At 53.6% G+C, this 18,040-nt stretch overlaps 3 protein-coding genes across 3 annotated transcripts; 1 reads left to right on the top strand and 2 right to left on the bottom strand.

Moving 5' to 3' along the window:
* Positions 1 to 173: 173 nt before the first annotated feature.
* NCU08565 (hypothetical protein) lies at positions 174 to 6,580 on the bottom strand. Its single transcript, XM_957734.3, has 2 exons — positions 5,494 to 6,580; positions 174 to 5,432 (listed from the first exon to the last, which is right to left on the bottom strand). The coding sequence occupies exons 1-2, from the start codon at positions 5,737 to 5,739 to the stop codon at positions 819 to 821; spliced, it is 4,860 nt and encodes a 1,619-aa protein (XP_962827.3). The 5' UTR covers positions 5,740 to 6,580; the 3' UTR covers positions 174 to 818.
* Positions 6,581 to 7,451: 871 nt separating this feature from the next.
* NCU08564 (hypothetical protein) lies at positions 7,452 to 9,561 on the bottom strand. Its single transcript, XM_957733.2, has 4 exons — positions 9,059 to 9,561; positions 8,308 to 8,802; positions 8,181 to 8,234; positions 7,452 to 8,086 (listed from the first exon to the last, which is right to left on the bottom strand). Exons 2-4 carry the CDS (start codon positions 8,769 to 8,771, stop codon positions 7,918 to 7,920), a joined length of 687 nt encoding a protein of 228 aa, XP_962826.2. The 5' UTR covers positions 8,772 to 8,802; positions 9,059 to 9,561; the 3' UTR covers positions 7,452 to 7,917.
* Positions 9,562 to 10,061: 500 nt separating this feature from the next.
* On the top strand, positions 10,062 to 14,687 carry scon-2 (sulfur control-2). The gene is made up of 5 exons (XM_957732.2): positions 10,062 to 10,582; positions 10,821 to 11,970; positions 12,057 to 12,786; positions 12,847 to 12,951; positions 13,010 to 14,687. Exons 2-5 carry the CDS (start codon positions 11,533 to 11,535, stop codon positions 13,900 to 13,902), a joined length of 2,166 nt encoding a protein of 721 aa, XP_962825.2. The 5' UTR covers positions 10,062 to 10,582; positions 10,821 to 11,532; the 3' UTR covers positions 13,903 to 14,687.
* The last annotated feature ends 3,353 nt before the right edge of the window (positions 14,688 to 18,040 follow it).

Raw genomic sequence — 18,040 nt, forward strand, 5'->3', positions numbered from 1 at the left:
AGTGTGCATTGGGGGTGGTAGATTGTGAATATAGGTGTATAATGAGTTAAAGGTGTAGAAGGATCTACTAGGAAACTAGAGGTAGAAACTATTTATACGTAAAAATATACTAACTAGAGAGGTTGACCAAGAAACAATTCTAGGTATACAAATACTATTTATAAGGAAACTAACTAACTTGTATTTAAACGTAAAGGTATATATATAGACGTGAAGTAGTAGTAGTAGTAATAATATACACACTTTTAGGGGGGGAGCGGACTTCGTTAACCCCCAACCCAACTAAACCTCTCATCCTCCAGACTGGATCTCCAGCGTTGGAGCCTGGCCGGACTCATCATCCATCATCCATCTTTATCCAAAAAAAAAGCAAACTATAAAAGATAAATAACCTAATAGCTAGTAAATTTTCTTTCGTTCGGTCGTTCGTTCGTTCGTTCGTTCGCTTTTTATTTTCCCAACCGTCCTAAAGTATCCCATAAATGAAAGAAAAGATCTGTAAAAAAAAGACCAACTACCTAGCGACGTCACCTTCTAGCGCCTCTTTACTTCTTCTCCTTCTCTTTAATCCCACGTGCTGCATCCTTCCTTCGAACTTTCGAACTGCTACACCATCTCCGATCCATCTCCTCTACGTTCTCTACCTAAGGCTCTAGGGGGGGGGGGGGGGGGGGGTCTACCATCAGTCTCAGCCTCAAGTCACTTCACCCACCTTCCTTTACCAAGTGGAGGTAAGTAGACAAGTTTCTTAAACTTCAACGGCGTCCCTATACCAAAGTACAGAGGCCACTACTACCACCCCCCTAGAACCACACTCCCTACCACCGAATCTTGACCACCCACGAACACCGTCCATACGCCCTCTTGCACCAATCGCCCACCCAAAACGCCAGATTGAACAACTTCTGCGGCACCACCGCCGCCGCCTTGGCCCCCGTCTGGCCCAAATACTTTGCATACCCCTGCTTCCCGCTCTTGGGCTCGGGCAACTTTCGGGCTGCACGACTCGCCTCCCTTTCTCTCCTCTCTTTATCCTCTTTTTGCTTCTGGCGCTTCAGCTCCCGCGCCTCGCGATGTCGGTTGCCCGTGGTCGTGCTCGTCGTGGCAGTCGTGCTCGTCGTTGCGCTCGTGGTGCTGGTCGTCATGGTATTCGACCTGTCGCGTCTGCCGGGCCGCTGGCGGCCGCGGACCGTCTCGGAATCGGATTCGGATTCGGAATCGTCGGAGAGGTCGCCGCTTTGCATTGCGAGCTCGAGCGGGTGCACGGGGCGTTCCATATCGGGCTTCTTGAGCGATTCGCGCGTGTAGTGCGGCGCTTTGGGCTCGACGAGGGTTTCAGTTGACGAACGCCGGGAGAGCGAAGGGGAAGGTGGTGCGCGGTTGTACGGGTTGACGTCGGGGTAGAGGTCTTCGACGTCGTCCGAGTTGGGGTCGACGAGGGTCGCTTGGGAGGGGTTGATACCGAGGCCGGGAAAGGGCTCGGTTTGGCGACGGTGGTGGGCGACGGCGCGGAAAGCGGCCGGGAAGAGGAAGTCGGCGGGGGAGGGGGCGACGGGCGTTCGTGGAGAGAGAGGAGAGAGCGGCATGCGGGGGGATACAGGGGAGAGGGGAAAGCGTTGGGAGAGTGGCGAGAGGGGGAAGCGTTGTGATAGTGGTGAGAGGGGCATGCGAGGGAGGTCCGGGAAGCGAGGGGTTGGTTGCATTTCGGGCGTCGGTTCATGCGGGCGTGGAGGAGGGGTCGGTGCCACCTCTGGCTCGGGTTCGGGCCGGGGCAGAATCGGCGAGATGGTCCCGGTCGGGCTGGGAGGCGTCGAGTTGGGTAGATCGACAAAGGATGCTGTGGGAAGGAAGAAAATCTCATCCGGAGCCGACGGCGGAGGGGTGTCGGGCAATGCCTGATGGTGCATAACCGGCGTCTTCGCCCTGCTGTAATCCTCATCGACAATCTCGCCCAAACTCGGCTGCGTACTGAGAATCGAGTTCTCCCGAGGAATCGGCGGCAACGGTTTATCGTCCATCGCGTCCTCCAGCAACGTGTCCCCGGACCCTGCTCTCCGCAGCGGCTTCCTGATGATCATCTGCTCGCCTCGATCCCTACTCGCCGGCATGATGACCGACCGCCCATCGTCATCGCTATCGTCATCATAATCGTCATCATCCTCGCTCCCGTAATCATCACTATCCTCTTCAAAGTCGTCTCCCCCCTCTCCATTCGGCCTGCGGCTCTTTCTCCTCCTCCACCCCTTCGTCTTGTGCACGCCCTTGAGCACCCTGTGCGTCTTGCGCATAATCATGCCCAACTTCTTGCCCACCTCGTTCGTCGCGGGGCCCTTGGCGTACGGCTCCAACCACTCCAGCAGCGTCGCCTCCTCGTCCTTCGCTCGGCCAGGACACTCCAACACGAGATTCTTCATGCCGGCACCGTGTAGCAGCACGCTCGGCACCTTACTTCCCCTATCGGCCCCGTTCTTGACGAAAAAGTTGGTAATCCACAGCACCGCCCTCACCTTTTGATTCGGCAACAGCTCCGTCAAGTTCTTCTTCCTCAAAGCTGGGTGCACCAAGACCAGAATCGCCTGGCTCGTCAGCTCCCACGCGTTTCTGTGCGCCGACAGCTTGCCGCTTATCGAATAGGTAAACTCGCACATTGGGTTCGCGCCAAACTCGAGCAGCGTCCGACACACGCGCGCATGCGGCTTGGTCCAGGGCACGATGCAAAAGTTGCTACTAGCAGCCGTGAGCTGCGCCCAGAGAAACAGCAGCCTGGTAGCCGTGTGCGCGACCTTGGGCGGGACATAGGTCTGCTTCCCACCCTTGATCTTGTCGATCTTGTTGATGAGCGTTTTGCGGGTGGATTTGCGCTTCATGGTCGCTTCGATTTCCTCTTCGGTTTCTTTGAGGCGGTGGAGACAAGTGCGGAGGTACGTGGGCAGGGAGTACATGACTGCCACCACCAGGAACCCGAGGTCGATCTCGCGGAGGAGGCGCTGGTTTTCTTCGTCCAGGGTGCTAGACGTTGGGTCGTTGTTGACGTAAAGCGAAGGGTAGCAGAACTGGTTGAACTCGGCTTGGACGCGGGCCATGTCGACGTCTTTGGGGCCGGTCCAGAACCAGGACGCTTTTTGCGCCCAGTGGTGAAGGCGATGGATATCGACCGAGGAGCTGTAGGGCGCGGTGGAGGAGAGGGCGGCGAACCAGTGCCGAGTCATGGCCTGGTCGAGTCGGTCCAGGTAACCGTCAAAGACAGGCCGTTTCTTGTACTCGGCTATGCGGGCGTATTCGAGACAGGTGCGCATGCTGTCCCAGACAACGTCGCCATCGAAGAGCGTGGTGGTGGGCATGATTCTGGCCATGGTCAGGCAAGATCGGACGAGATAGGCTTGGGGGTTGAAGTCAGAACTGAGAGTGCCGTAAAGGAAGTCAATGGCGACCTGGGAATCGCGCAGAAAGTCGACGGCGGTGCGGTGGATAAAGTCGATGTAGGGTTTGTGAGTCTTGTCGTCCCTACGTGTGTGCACTTCCAACAGCCCCAGACACCGACTGCTCACTCTCGCTTCGATGTCGCGCACTCTCACCTCTTCCAGGTCCCAGGTGAGGGATCCTTCCGGGATCAGCTTGACCTCGTCCCATACGCCTTCGGCCAACGACAGCTGGATCGCGAGAATCGGGTGCTCTCGGATTTGCTGCTCGATGTCGATGCTGGCCATGACGATCCGGAACAGCTTGGCCGCGTTCTTCTTGTAATCTGGCGGTATCTTCTTCAGCATGTGGCCATACAGCTTCTCAATATCGCTCGGCAGCTGATCCAGCCTCTTCCGCATCTCCTTCAGGGTATCGTGATTCTGCAACCCTTTCTGCAGCGACCGGATCACCAGCGCCACCCACAAGAACACGCCCTCGGAGCGCTTGACAATCTCGTTCACCAGCCTAAACCAGTCGTCTCCGCCCCTGTCGCGCAGTTGCTCGCCCAGCATCGCCTCGGTGTACCGTCGGATATCATCCTCTGTCAGGTCCTGCAGCCTCAGACTCGGATAGGACCCAAAGGCCTTGGTGCACGCTTGCATCGGCCTGCTCGAGACAAGGTACTTGACCCTGTCCCCCTTCGTATTGCGGATCAAGTAGAGCAGCTCCTCGGGATCGCCCTGGAACTCGTCAATCCCGTCAATGGCAATAAACAGGCGGAAGTTTCCGACATTCGTCGCCGTGGCGTGCAGCAACCGCTCGAACCATATCCTCAGCTCCGTGCCCGATGGTGTTTCCAGCTGGCCGTTGCGGCTCTTGGCAGCCTCAAGACACATCTCGGGCATGATGGTGGGTATTAGATCTGGCCTGGCACAGAACACTTGATAGAGAAGCGACCGCATAAGGCCTGAGATGAGCCGCTGGTCGTCTGCCCCTAAATGCCAGGAGAAGAAGTTGGCGAAGATCAGGTCGTCGGATGGCCCCGCCCATCGTTGCAGATGATGTCGCAAGCGGCGGTCGCTGATGATGTACTTCATGAGCGTCGACTTGCCTGAGCCGGCTTTGCCTCTGATCCAGTAGCACTTGTCCTTTTCATCGTTGCTTTCTAGAAACGCTGACAGATTTGACCAGGGCCTACAAATGTTGTCGAAGGTGTTGGGATTGTTGGGGTTGGCGAATACCCAGGAAAAGGTGCTCTCGTAAGGCGTCTTGACGGACTCGAATCGGTCGGTGATTTGTCGGAAGTGGAGCATGTCCAAGACGGCTTTGTTAATGGTTGCAAAGTCTTTGCTGGGGACGTATTCCATTTCTGCTCCTGCCGGCTGACCCATAAGCCCGGGATCGGAGTGAAGTCGCATTACGGTGTCGAATTTGCCGTCTTGGAAGAAATCCGATCCCGATCGGTGGCTGAAATGCCCGTTTTGTTGGTACTGGTTGCCGCTGCCGTTCATAATACCCATACCCATTCCCATGGCCTTTCCGCTTCCGCTGGGATGGATGAACCTCGTCTCACCACTTGCTAGTGTGACCATGGCAGCTACAATCACTGGGCTCGGGCCACCGCTCTGCTTCGCCTCAGCCGCCAATCTTGCATGCTGATCAAAGATTGGCGTGCTACTCCCCGACCTGATCCCGCTCTGGTTGAAGGCTACAATCTTGACGATGTTCTCTTTCAGGCAGTGAATGTCCTGTCGAAGCTGAATGATCTCCTCTCGTTGCTGAGCAAGGTCATACTGGTGTTGCATGCCGTATTGGTCCACTTTGGCGTTCACCATGGCGAGCACGTGGATGCCCAAGTCCCGCTTGAACCCGTCGAGCTTCTCCTTGAACCTATCCAGCTCACTTTCCGTCCTAATGGAGTTGATAGCCTCCGCTAGGGTATTCCACCTGGAGCGGTTCGGGTCACACTGTAATCGGTTCAGGAAGTCTTCGGCTATGTCAGTGGCTTCGTCGAGGAGAAAGTTGATGGCCTGTTTACGTGTCAGCAAACGGGAGGTGTCAGCTCATATGAGAACTGAAAAGGGCACTGACTTCTTCATGCTGTATTAGGATATTATCTGTTTCCGATGCATTGTATAACCTTGGCGTGGATTTCAAGACGCGATTTACAATGGTGAGATCGTTGAGTGCCGCTTCTAACGATTTAGGAAGGGCACGAGCATTGTTGCCATACAGGCTGCCGTTGCGAAGCCTCTTGTACTCCCCGTACACGGTCGATCCAAAGTCAACGAACTGAAGGACGGCCGATGCCAGGCCTAGGGCGGTGAAAGGGTCCATCGTGTTGTTGAGGATATCTGAAGAGGGGGCAACGAAGGTGAGTGAGATTGAATGAGGTGAAGTCGAAGAAGTGAGACCGAGGAGCGCTTATCGTCAACTCAAGAGTCAAAAGCGGGGTCGTCACCCGTCAATCGGTCGGTCGGTCAATCGTATGAAGGGTGTGACAGGCCAGCCAGGAAAAGAAATTATGAGGGTATCATGAAAAATACATCAGCAGTAGCAGCAGCAGTAGTAGTGGCACTGCCTAGGAAGAGAGGTCAACAGCGGACAACGCCGAGGATGACGATAAGATGAAGTTGAAATGGGAGTGTGGTGAGCCGCCTCATCTGGTGGAGCCATCCATCCGCCGTAGTGGTGTAGGGGGCCAGGCACAAGCTGACGAAGCACTACGTAGATATGAACTGGATCGGATCGGTATCGTTTGTGTATGGCTCAATGTCGTCGTGAGTCGTAGTCGTGGATTGATTTCTTGTGTATTGATGAAATTGAAAAAAGGTACAACACCAGGGGCGCGCAGGCACGCAGGCAGGCAGGCAGACAGGCAGGCAGGCAAGAGAGGGGAGACCAGGCAAAAGGAGACCAGACTGCTTGAGAGAAGAAGGCTGGAATGGTCTTTCTAAAGATCCGATGGCCGAAAACCCGCCCACGTCCACTCTCTGGTCTCACTCAGGCACCACCTCTCGCAGCAGCGCTTCTCGTTCCTTGCCCGCCTTCTGACCTCTCAGCTCAAGGGCCAAAGCTGTGCCCAGCTGCCCAACACGTGTATCCAGCGTGCTATCGGGGCGTGTGATTGGTGGCTGGCCGGCGACGGCGGGCTAATCGATGCGCCTTCTGCAGCGACTGCAGCGTCCACATGCGCGATATCAGGTAAAACTAGTCAAGACGCGGCGTTTATGCGCCTCTGGCACTGGCGCCGGAGGCTAGCACCGCCAAATGGTGGAGCCCCACAGAATCGTATAAGAATCTTCAATCCATCCCTCACTTTCTTGACCCCTCTCCTTGGCCGCCTGCCTGGTCGCGCGACGAGGGGGCCTGCAGCACCCATCATCTTTCTTACTGGACAATCGATTTTTACTGGAAGACGAACGAGCGAACGAACACACGGACGAACAAGGTCACTGCTGCTGAGGGAGACTGAAGAAGGCCCGAGAAAAGGGCCAACCAGACCAGGTGGGAGAGAGAAAGATGGTCAGAGGCTGTTGTCGTCGTCGTCAAGATTCAACGGGAAAATGCGCGCCACAATTTCCACAGTTTTTGTCACTCCGGGTGAGGCGCCGAAAGGAAGAAGATGGTGGTGGTGGTGTGGCTGCGATGGATGGATGGATGAATGAATGGCTAAACTCCCGGTCGCTGGCCGTTGGAGCCACGAAAGGACGGACCTTTGGCCAATTGTCCACCACACACCTACGTCTGACACCGTAAGTTTGCATGCATCAGCACCATCGTGAAACAAGTACAGCAAAATGGGCCCTTTCCTTTTGGGCGTCTGGATTGTGCATTCAGGGGGCTTCTAGACCCATGGAGATGATGCTATTTTGGAAGGGCGGGACGGCGGTCAGTTTGATCCTCTGCAACACCAGCGCGGCGATATCATGAAGTCGACGAATCCCCAGAATTAGGGACTTGATGTACGTGCCTTATTCGGTCATTCAACAAGTCCCCTATTGGCCTGCTAGTCGATATCCTTCGTCTTTGCAACGATTCGACCCAGGTTAGCGAATAAGTCGAGAGCTTGAGCATTTCAGTTGGTGGTCCAAGTCGTCGATGTTGCCACCGCAGATACCTTTTCAGCTGCCGCCCTGTTGGCTCAAAAAGCCATTGGGTATCTACCCTTGGCCTCACCTTTTCTTTTTCTTTTTGGAAATCTTGATATCTCATGCGTTGAAGCCTTCTTGCTACTGGCATCGTTATCACCCCAATATGATTCCAGTCGGCTCTATCAAGTGTACGTCGCATTGTACAATGACGCTGCTCGTTGCGCTACGTTGATTGCAGCCTAGCGGGAGACAAGGCTTCACAGAAGCTTAAATGGAGGATTTCCGTGTCTTGACGCCGAAGTTCAGCGCTGGATTTGTATTACGCCCACGGTTAAAAAAGAAGGCCATGGGGCCTTGGTTGTTTCGCATCGTCCATCTGCCAGTCACATGTGGGCAATCCATGACGAGGCTGCATGGAAGATCAATCGATGCCAATAAAGGTCTTCTGAAGACGATATCCACGAGTCCATACTGGCCAAAACTGGGTCAGCCAGTCGGATGCGGCATGCGAAGACGGCACGTAGGTATGATTCCTGATGGCGAGGTTGGTGATGTACAGTACAGCTAGCACCACAGTCGCCGACTGGACACTGAGAAAGTCCATTTTCGATAGTCAGATGGGGTCGGCCATTGAGGATGATTTGCGAGACCATGGATGGAAGCTCCGTTGCATCGTAAGCATACGGAATGTTGTGTAACACAGTCTTGAGGTTCATGTCCAATTGGTTGGCCTCTTTGCTTTTTGTCGTGTTTCCATGCGTTGTTATTGGCAATGGAACATTATGGTGTTGCCGAACGAGGTCAGCCTTACGCTGTGAGAAAGTTGGAGCGCCCTGAGCTAGCGACTTGTAGTAGGCAGAGAACCTCGATTCCCATCAGCAGCATCTGAAATATCGACAGGTCTTGAAAAGCCTTCGACGTCCACAATGCCCTCCATGATGGCGACATTCCAGGACGAAGGAGGTGACACCTTCCAATGTCCTTGGTACATGAAATGACAAAAGGTTGAAATAAACTTTTGCTCTGGTGCCATGTGTAGAAGGAACAATGCAAGGCATCATGGATCGGACAGGAAGTTTCTTGGAACCTCGTGCAGCGGCGGTCATCAGGCGAGTTCCGATTGATGGTGGCAGAGTGGTATTGTTCAGGTTCAGGAGTGCCCAGATAGCCACCGTAACCACGGATGAAGATGTGAAGGGTGTGTTGCATTCTGGAAGTCAAGGTACCGGTCCGGAGTAAGACGATTGGGCGCCGATAACCACTTGATGGGGCCATGCCTCCAGTCGCCGACGTGGAAAGGTCTACGCTGTGGTCAGATGTTTATCAGTGAAATGTTTCGTCACAAGAAGATGATGGGAAGTTATGGTGGTCAAGGTATCTTGTCCCAAAACGTGTGCCATCATATCCAAGACAAGCGTGGTGTGTAGCTGATATAGAATGATGTCTTTGGTGTAGCTCGACGTGCGTTTATCGAGACATTGCGACGAGAAAACACAGCACCAGAATTGTTTGCATCACGGAGGGAGAGATTTAGAGTACATTGATACAAGGTCTGAACTTACAGTGCTTATCAGGCATGGCTAGATATTATCCCTGGAGCTCCGTCAGCCTGTTTCGACATCCACAAGCCGACATGGGCTTAGGCCTTTTAAAACCCCTCGAATGTCTGGAAAGCTTCCATCATGATGAAAACGGAAGCCAGACTTGGTCACCCCGCAAAATTCCCCAGGAAAGCAACCTTGTCGTGGGTCAACATGATGGAAAGAGGCAGAAGATGCTATTCCGAGAACACCGAGGTCGAGATTGAAGCCAGAATGGAAATGTCCGTGCCGCTGACCACGGCCCGGACTGTCTCACGATGTTTATCGGGTGGATATCACGACATGGTGCCTGGATGGGATGTTGACATGCACGGGGGAGACGGGAAGGACGGGATATGTAGATAGCGTCCATTCAAGTTGGGTTAAATGGAGACGACGCTCCACATCAAGCTGTCGTCAACAGTGCGATTGGGATTGTGTGGTCTCTGGGGACTGTGGCCGCAGTGACGTTGATGTCCGTCTTCGGAGTCCTTCCTGTCGACGACATGAAGCCGCTCCAAGGTCAGTCAAGCTGAGACGGTCGAGTGATTCAAGACGACGACGGGAGGCATGCTGTGGTCAGGTTGACAGAGGAAAAGAGAGAAAGTTGATAAAATTCAAAGTCGCCATATTAGAAATCCATGCACTTGGTGGCGAAACAACAGTCTGCTTATTTTGTTTTAATAATCGTGAGACATGTGTCGTGGTGTTGATGCTGAACCTCCAATTAGGGACCTGGCTATGGCACGTGACTGGCACTGGCATCATTGAATTGAGCTACGGAGTCTTGACTGTTAGATACTTGCTGTACTGCTTTGCATAGAGTATAACAGCCAGTACATCCCCGCATTTTACAGTGGGCCCGGTGATGTCGCAATTCTGGCGACAAAGCAACAAAGCGAAAAAAACGAGGATGGGTGACTCCACTCTGTACCTGGGAGCTTCCCGCGCCCCACCCCAGTTGATTTCGCCATTTTGCCCTTCTCTTTGCGATCAAGAGCGACGGCCAATCTTGTCTCTTTCCGTCTGCAACATTTCACAGTCACACACACACAGAGAGAAGGAGCAACGAAGTCAAGACACATCCGATTTCAGGCGGTGTGAAGCAACAGCTGAGGTTCAACACCCCGTTGCGATACTGCCCGAGACTTCCACTTTGCCATTTTGGAAAGAGTGCTCTCTCTAAGGTAGTATACCTCATCCATTCCATCCGTCACCGACAGGCGACAGCCGTTCCAGAGCTGTCACTTACCTGGTATTCGGTTACATACCTACCTCTACGCTACTGTACAAAGAGGGAGCACGGGCACTCGTACCCGACACCTACAGTAGCTTCCTTCAAAGAGCAAGAGAGCAGTCACATACCTACTAGCTGCCCAGACTGAAAGGAAGAGACAGCAAGGCACCGAAAGCCGGAGAGACTAGAAGTTTGAGACATTCCACTTGGACAACAGAAGTGGAACAAGTGAACCTGGAAATAGGTCAGCAGCGGTCATCATCATCACAGTACGTAAACCACCAAAAAAGACCCTTTAAACACTTTGACTCGGATCGATGGCGACCAAGGTGCTGTGCATTGCGTGAGGTGCCACCTTGTCCCGTCCACATCCTCGCTGCTCCCGTCCTAGGTCATCCTCCAACAGACATCGATTCCTCCTTAACGTGATTGCCCTCCAAACTGCAGCTATACTGCGCTGCACCAGATAAGAGTGCACTAACACTTACACCGCACCAATAACAACAGGTCCAACAACGTGCCCACCTCCACGGCAGGGAATCAATCCTTCAACGGTCCCTCTTTCATCTCAGCTGAGCTCTTCCTGATCGCCTCCAGTCCTCCTCCCTCCCCGGGGCTCCATCTCCAATCCTCCGCCAACAACATCCAGATCCCATCACGTGTCCATCCATCCAGAAACATCAAGATCGCCAGTTGGGCTGCCCGGCATCACATCGCTGCTGTTTGTTGTCTGCGGGACCCTGCCTTCCTTCTGCTCCTCCTCCAGCTTCATCTAGACCTGCCCAACGGTGGAGCGAGTCTGGATTCCGCATTAACGAGATTGGACCTTTGAGACGGTAGACCGCCCAAACATCGACCACACCAGGGCATCCATCCATACACCTCACATCAACCAGCCCGATCACGCAAGACCACATACCCTTTCCCGCCCCAGCCTGACCGACGGGAGTACCTACTACTAGTACATACCTTGGACTGGACAGGACTGGACAGGCAGGACAGTAGTGTACAGGACAGCACTGCGATACATACAGCAGCAATCTGCGTCCCCTGGTCAGCACGCCATCCATCGCCCTCTAGCCGACCAATGCTTGGTGTTGCCTCTTCCGCCATTCAACAACAGAACCACGCAACCGCAAACGCACTCTAAATTCCCCCTCAGAACGCACAATCGCAGCGTCATTCTGGGCCCGGCGGTCCTCGACTCCCCCTTCTCCCAATGGATTCCTACCACCTCGCCCCGTCTCGTCCGACTGCGAGCTTCGGACATGATAATGACGCCCCGCTCCAACATGGGCCTCTAGTGAACTCCTACTCTCATCACCATAACAACCACTCGCGCGACACCGACTCCGATCCCACCGACCAAAACTGCGACCGCAAACGACCCGAGCAACAGGCAAGGTTGCGCTCCCGCAACAGCGTCACCAACATGTCGTCCGTCCTCATGAGCAAGACTGTCACGCCTTTCCTTCGGGAACACATTCCCAGCATCTACGCCCCCATCGGCAAGCCGGGGAACCAAGAGACGGCCAGAGCAGAGAACCCCAATTCCAAGTACTGCTATAGACACCACCCCGACTCAAAGTGCCGAAGGGCTGCCGACAAGGCCAAGATGGTCATGATTCAGAGCGAGCTAGACAAGCTCACATCAGCGGTGGGTCTTCATACAAAACATAAACATTGATTGCTTCTTGTCTCCAAGGTTTGGTGGACTGACTGGTACCTTGCTTGAAATAATAGGATCAGCAAGCTGTGACCCACGTGTGGTCCCTGTTCTCGGCCGCCCCTGCCCGACATCGCGACCTGATGCTTCAGGGTATCCTCTCCCAGCTCTGCTTCCCCCAGCTCTCCTTCGTCTCGAGAGAAGTCAACGAAGCCCTCAAGATCGACTTCATCTCCGCCCTCCCCGTCGAGCTCGCCCAAAAGGTCTTATGCTATCTCGACACCGTCAGCTTGACCAAGGCCGCCCAGGTCAGCCAGAGGTGGCGAACCCTGGCCGACTCGGATGCCGTCTGGGTCCGCATGTGCGAGCAACACGTCAACAGGAAGTGCACAAAGTGTGGATGGGGATTGCCCTTGCTGGAACGCAAGAAGCTGCGCAACTACACCAGACAAAGACAGCTGGCCAAGGGTGGGCCACAAGGGAGGGTCACAGAACTGGCCGACTCCCACGACAGCCAGGATCGATCCGTCAATCAACATGGAAAGCGCCCGGCAGCAGAGGCGGAGGAAGAGGACCCCATCAAGAAGCGCCAGTGTATGGCTGCAGCAGAAGCCTCCAAGGCGGTAACGCAACCCAAGACCCGAAGCTGGAAGGCCGTCTACCGGGATCGCTGGCAGGTCAGCTACAACTGGAAAAACAGCCGATACAAGTTGTCGGTTCTCAAGGGTCATGAGAATGGTGTCACATGTCTCCAGCTCGATGATAACATCCTTGCGACTGGATCGTACGACACCACTATCAAGATCTGTATGTGGTCTTGCTTCTTTAAACATTGGTGCTCGCTTTAAACTAACACATTGCTGACAGGGAACATTGAGACTGAGGAGTGCATTCGGACCCTTGTCGGCCATACGGCTGGCATTCGTGCACTACAGTTTGACGATTCGAAGCTCATCAGTGGCAGTCTTGACCGTATGTTGCGCAACCCGCCTTCAATGATAGCGTGGCAATGTTGCTAACTGATTCGTAGACACCATCAAGGTCTGGAACTGGCATACCGGCGAGTGCCTCTCCACGTTCGCTGCCCACACCGACTCAGTGATTAGCGTTCACTTCGATGGCCACCTACTCGCCAGTGGGTCGAGCGACAAGACGGTCAAGATTTTCGACTTCAACTCCAAGGAGACATACTGCCTCAAGGGCCATAGCGATTGGGTCAACTCGACCCATGTTGACATCAAGAGCCGAACCGTGTTCTCCGCCTCGGATGACACGACCATCAAGCTGTGGGATCTGGACACGCGCCAGGTTATCCGGACCTACGAAGGACATGTCGGCCATGTGCAACAGGTCCTCATCCTCCCGCCCGAGTATGAGCCCGACGAGGAGGTGCTCAACGGTGCTTCGCAAGACAACCAAGACGCCATGTCAGTATCATCGGGCGGAAGCGGAAGCCCCTCCATGTCGCATGCACAAATCGAGCGCGCCGGCAGCCCTGGCAGCCATAGCTCCAGCCACAACCTGCTACCGAGCAGCCTGCCTAGTGGTGACGAGGACGTGCGCCATCTCTATGGATCCGCCTTTGTAGCCGACGAGTCACGGCCACTTCCCCCGCGCTATTTCATGACAGGCGGGCTCGACAGCACCATGCGTCTCTGGGACAGCGCGACCGGTCGGTGTTTGAGGACGCTGTTTGGCCACCTCGAGGGCGTTTGGTCTTTGGCGGGAGATACGATCCGTGTGATCAGTGGAGCCAACGACGGCATGGTCAAGACGTGGGAGCCGCGCAGCGGAAAGTGCGATGCGACGTATACGGGCCACTGCGGACCCGTGACTTGTGTCGGGCTGAGCGATAGTCTAATGGCCAGTGGCAGTGAGGATGGAACGATTCGGTTACATTCCTTCAAGCCCTGTCGGCAGTGAGGTGGTGGCTGGGGTTTCCGTCACTTGGGAACGATGAGAGCATGTCGGGTTTCAACTACCCATGTTGACTGCTCTTGCATCTTCCTCCAATTTTGGATATCCCGGATACGCCATCTTCACCTATCAGCGTCCTCGCATTTCTTTCCTCTTTTTTTTTTCTTCTTCTTCTTCTACTACTCCACCCTCTATGCGATCTCAGACGCAACTTTTCTTTTTGTGTTTTTTTTGCTTTCAACAAAACATTGCCTCTCCCCAAGAAGGGAACAAAGGAAGGCAGATTAGTTTTGGGTCAACTTGCAAGCATAGGTTACAGCGTCATGTGTTTTACAAGTTAGGCATCTGAGATGGGATCTCAAAAGCAGCCAGGCACTTATAGTGAGTGATACAGAAAAGGAAAAGGGGGGGCGTCATTTTGCATGGTTTTGGAAGGATATATCCTTGGGGGATGGTTGGTTGGTTGGATGGAGTTTTATGATTTGGCTTTTGTTTACTTTTTTTGTTCTAGTTCTATACCCTCTTGCTTCGTTTGGTGGTGTGATAGTATGATTTGAAATAATGAAAGATAAGATGGTAGTTTGGAATGGGACGAATATATGGAGTCGTTCATGTTGAAGTGCTTCGTTGGTGAACCGAATATATGTACATTCAGTGACGGCGATGCTTCGGATCTGTAATGAGATTGTCTTTTTGTGTATGTAGTTCATGGTCTCACCATCGGTTCTCGAGAATGACTGGATAGGTACCTAGCGAAAAGTTGGAATCATGTTCCGTTTCCACATGGTATCAACTTGCGCGAAAATCAATGTCTGTCCCACGTGTAACTAACTCTTCATCGTAAGGTTCATTTGGCGTACGTACAGGTATCATGATGTTAAATTTGCATGTCTGGTATTTGTTCCCCGCTTTCCTTCACCAAAATCCGTCCCGTTCACGATTAGATCCCAATCGAGTGTAGAGGTACGTAAGTAGTGAGTGAGTAACAATGATGAACGAAGCAAATGGAAGGAAAGATGGGACGCGCAACCCGTTTCTCCTTCGTACTAGTACTGTACCGACACTCCTCCCTTTTCCTTCATTACTACCGACGTCCGGAAGTGGTAGAGGTACCTTTTCGCGCAACTTGACATTTCGCATGGCTCCTTCCTCCTTCGTGAATATGAGCGGATGGATTCATTTCACTTGCCCGGACATTACGCAACGCAACGCAACGCACAGCAGAGGCAGGAACGAACGTCGAACGGGGCCCGGACGATTGTAGTGGAAGGTGTTTGTTATCAATGGATCTCGATTTTTAATGAGAGGAGGAGGAAACAGTGAGGGAATGAATGGCTGAAGATGGGAAGGCGCATTCATTTAAGTTGACTTTTTACTCGCAAACAGTGAACGGTCAGTGATGAAAGATCTGATTTGGGAACCGCAACGTCTTCGACTTCGATTGCTCAGATCTTCCGTCTTTCAGGTTGCAGTTTTCTTCATCAGCGTGCAACACTCATATATCGGTCGACCTACTTACAGTACAGTACTCAACTCTCTTTTGGTAGAGCACCCTTAATAACCATCTTCTTGCGCCGCTTCCATAATGACGATAGACAGACCACCTGTCGAACAGTTGATCGACGATAAGGCAGGTGCTAAGTATAATGGACACCTCTACGGTACAACCAAAGGTTCAGCGAGTCGGCGACGGCCTACAGTACAGCCAAGGAGTGAGTAACCTTCTGTGATCGATCGACTTATCGCGTGTCGTGTGTCGTGTTTTCCATATCTCATCACGACATCAAACAAGCACGCAATAGGGACAACATCAATGACCGCCGAAAGCGGATTGATATCGCCCCGAGATCCGATGTTGCCGGACCCTCCCTCCCTTCCGGAGCGCGGGAACGGACGGCTGTCGGCGGGTTTTAGTCTTCATGGTGAGTTTTGTTGACTCTATCTACTCTCTCGCTCTCACCGTCGCTGACTTTTACAAACAGTCATTGATTCTTGACCTTCTCGCTCAATATCAGACAGAGTCAGCGCCATACCGAAGAAACGCACTAGTAGAGAGTTCGCAAGCGCCGTGGGTCGCCGCCGTTGTCGGCGGTGACATTGGAGTCTGACTCTTTCATGAGAAACAAACCAAGACGAATGGTAGGATACAACCTCGGCACTGTCACCCTGAGCCGCGCAACTGGAAAAGGAAAAAGAAGCCCAAACAGCACATTCTTGAGTGTCAGAAGGGAAAGCTGGCACGTGCTTGCCTCCTTCCAGAAGCTGGATCAGCCAGAGTGAGACACGGTACGGCATTCTCCAGCCACGCCTGCGACGGTCCGTCCGTTGTTACGATGGCGGTCCACGACTCTTCAGCTCTCACTCGCGGGGCCGCATCAGATCAGTTCGGTCGACTCGGATCTGATAAGAAGCCGTCGCTCAGGCGGTGGACGGATGGTTCGAACTTACAAATTCTCGGCTGATGAATTCGGACGCTGTGGGGTGGTGCTGGGTGCTGTGACATTCCGCTCGTCCTTAGCAGATTGGCGGCTGGCATTTTGTTGTGACGAACGACGACTGCCTATTCCCGGCCGGCAAAGGTGATGCACAGGCAACCATCTGGCTCGTGCACCCTCCTTCCAAGTCAATCATCGTCGGCGCCGCTCTCCCCTCTCCCTTGATCAGCTTCATGGTGTCCCCAATCCCCGGCCCCCGCAAAATCACAAGCTCCGTCGGCCTTCCGCTCTTCGAATCGGCTATTAGCTACGTCACACAATCATCACAAGCCAGCCGACCGGGCCAATTGTTTGTCTCAACGCCAGGCTGGACGAGACTCGTCGAGTGCGGTCACACTGAAAAAGGCCCTGAAGCAAATTTCCCAGTGATGCCCGTCTCGCATCTCAGCTGACAGCCAAGACATGGAAGTCACGAGGACAGTCTCGTTCCTCAGTGGCATGCCAAGTTGGCTACGGGGATGACTACCATACTGCTTAACTCTCGAACAGCCAGTACTGCATGTACTATGGTAGCATGTCCATGTGTCTGGTGTCAACTTGTGTTGTGCCTGGCAACAAGTAAAGCTTGTCCCAGTTCCCTTTCATGGGTATTTCTACATTGTCTTTACGCAATTCCGCCTCTTCTCTTGGCATCCTATTCCTCTCCCAGAGCATGGAATTGCTTGTCATGCTTTGATTACCCCCGGGCTCGGCGCTGGCTAAAAAAGAAGCCTTTGGACACCAGAGTTGGTCACTGGCATGCGATCGAGGTGGTGGTTGTGCCAGGGGTGCAGCTGTTAAAGCGTGGCAGCGCGGGGCGGGAGGGTGCGTCCAAGTGCCGCGTCTTTGTATCCAGTCATCCGTCTTCTCCGCCGAGTTTGCTGCCCTCCGCTGCTCCGAATGACGGGGCTTGGGGCTCATCCCGTATGTCCGGACTTGTCATCGCAGTTGACTCGACTCCCATCGCCAACGCCACTCGAAGAAATAGCGAAATAAGGGGAAAAGATCAATAGTGTCGTTTCTGACACTGTCGCTGGCGGACTCATATCGTCCATTTCTGTCATGTCATGTCTGGTGTCAATCCATTGCCATCTGACCCTTTGCACTGCTTTGCACGCACCATGCACGTTCTCCGTCACAAGTTGTCATTGGCCAATGCATCATATCCAAAGAAAAAGAACCCAAGTCAACTTTGCGTCCATGGTTGGGCGTCACATCGTCCATGTCGTCCGTCCACCAAGATATCTAGTGTACACTATTCTTTACAACCATCCAGCAACGTTGTTTCCCCCCCTCATCGAACTATCACGCCAAGTATTCCGGGGTTGCGGATAGATGGAAAGCAACCGAGAGTCACCCAGGAACCACTTTGACCACCACGGACGAATCACAGCCGCCATTATCCCCAAAGTATCCTTGCGTGTCCGCCTCACCACCGCCTGAAGTGAGCTCTGGTCCCTGATCCACAGCAGCAGTGGACCAGCCCTTCTCGCGTCTTCTCTGTCCCGGGCCGCCTCAAATCCCATTTCTACCACTGCCACAGGTACCGGACTTACCAACGAGCCCCAACTTAAGAGCACTGGTACTGTACATAGTGTACATCCAGCTCCAGCTCCGGCCATCCCTGGTCCATCGTCATGCAGCCGCGGGAGCTCTAGCGCTCACTGGGT

This window comes from Neurospora crassa, linkage group III, assembly GCF_000182925.2.
Source record: "Neurospora crassa OR74A linkage group III, whole genome shotgun sequence".
NCBI lineage: Eukaryota > Fungi > Ascomycota > Sordariomycetes > Sordariales > Sordariaceae > Neurospora > Neurospora crassa.

What these genes read in the sequence shown, in the direction of transcription:
- NCU08565 (XM_957734.3), bottom strand. Translation starts at nt 5,739, where the DNA reads ATGGACCCTTTCACCGCCCTAGGCCTGGCATCGGCCGTCCTTCAGTTC. An exon ending in TCCTAATACAGCATGAAGAA is followed by an intron (nt 5,433 to 5,493) that starts GTCAGTGCCCTT and finishes ACACGTAAACAG; the next exon opens with GCCATCAACTTTCTCCTCGA.
- NCU08564 (XM_957733.2), bottom strand. Translation starts at nt 8,771, where the DNA reads ATGGCCCCATCAAGTGGTTATCGGCGCCCAATCGTCTTACTCCGGACC. An exon ending in CGCTCCAACTTTCTCACAGC is followed by an intron (nt 8,235 to 8,307) that starts GTAAGGCTGACC and finishes CACGACAAAAAG; the next exon opens with CAAAGAGGCCAACCAATTGG. An exon ending in ACTGTGTTACACAACATTCC is followed by an intron (nt 8,087 to 8,180) that starts GTATGCTTACGA and finishes GGACTTTCTCAG; the next exon opens with TGTCCAGTCGGCGACTGTGG.
- scon-2 (XM_957732.2), top strand. Translation starts at nt 11,533, where the DNA reads ATGGATTCCTACCACCTCGCCCCGTCTCGTCCGACTGCGAGCTTCGGA. An exon ending in TAGACAAGCTCACATCAGCG is followed by an intron (nt 11,971 to 12,056) that starts GTGGGTCTTCAT and finishes TTGAAATAATAG; the next exon opens with GATCAGCAAGCTGTGACCCA. An exon ending in CGACACCACTATCAAGATCT is followed by an intron (nt 12,787 to 12,846) that starts GTATGTGGTCTT and finishes CATTGCTGACAG; the next exon opens with GGAACATTGAGACTGAGGAG.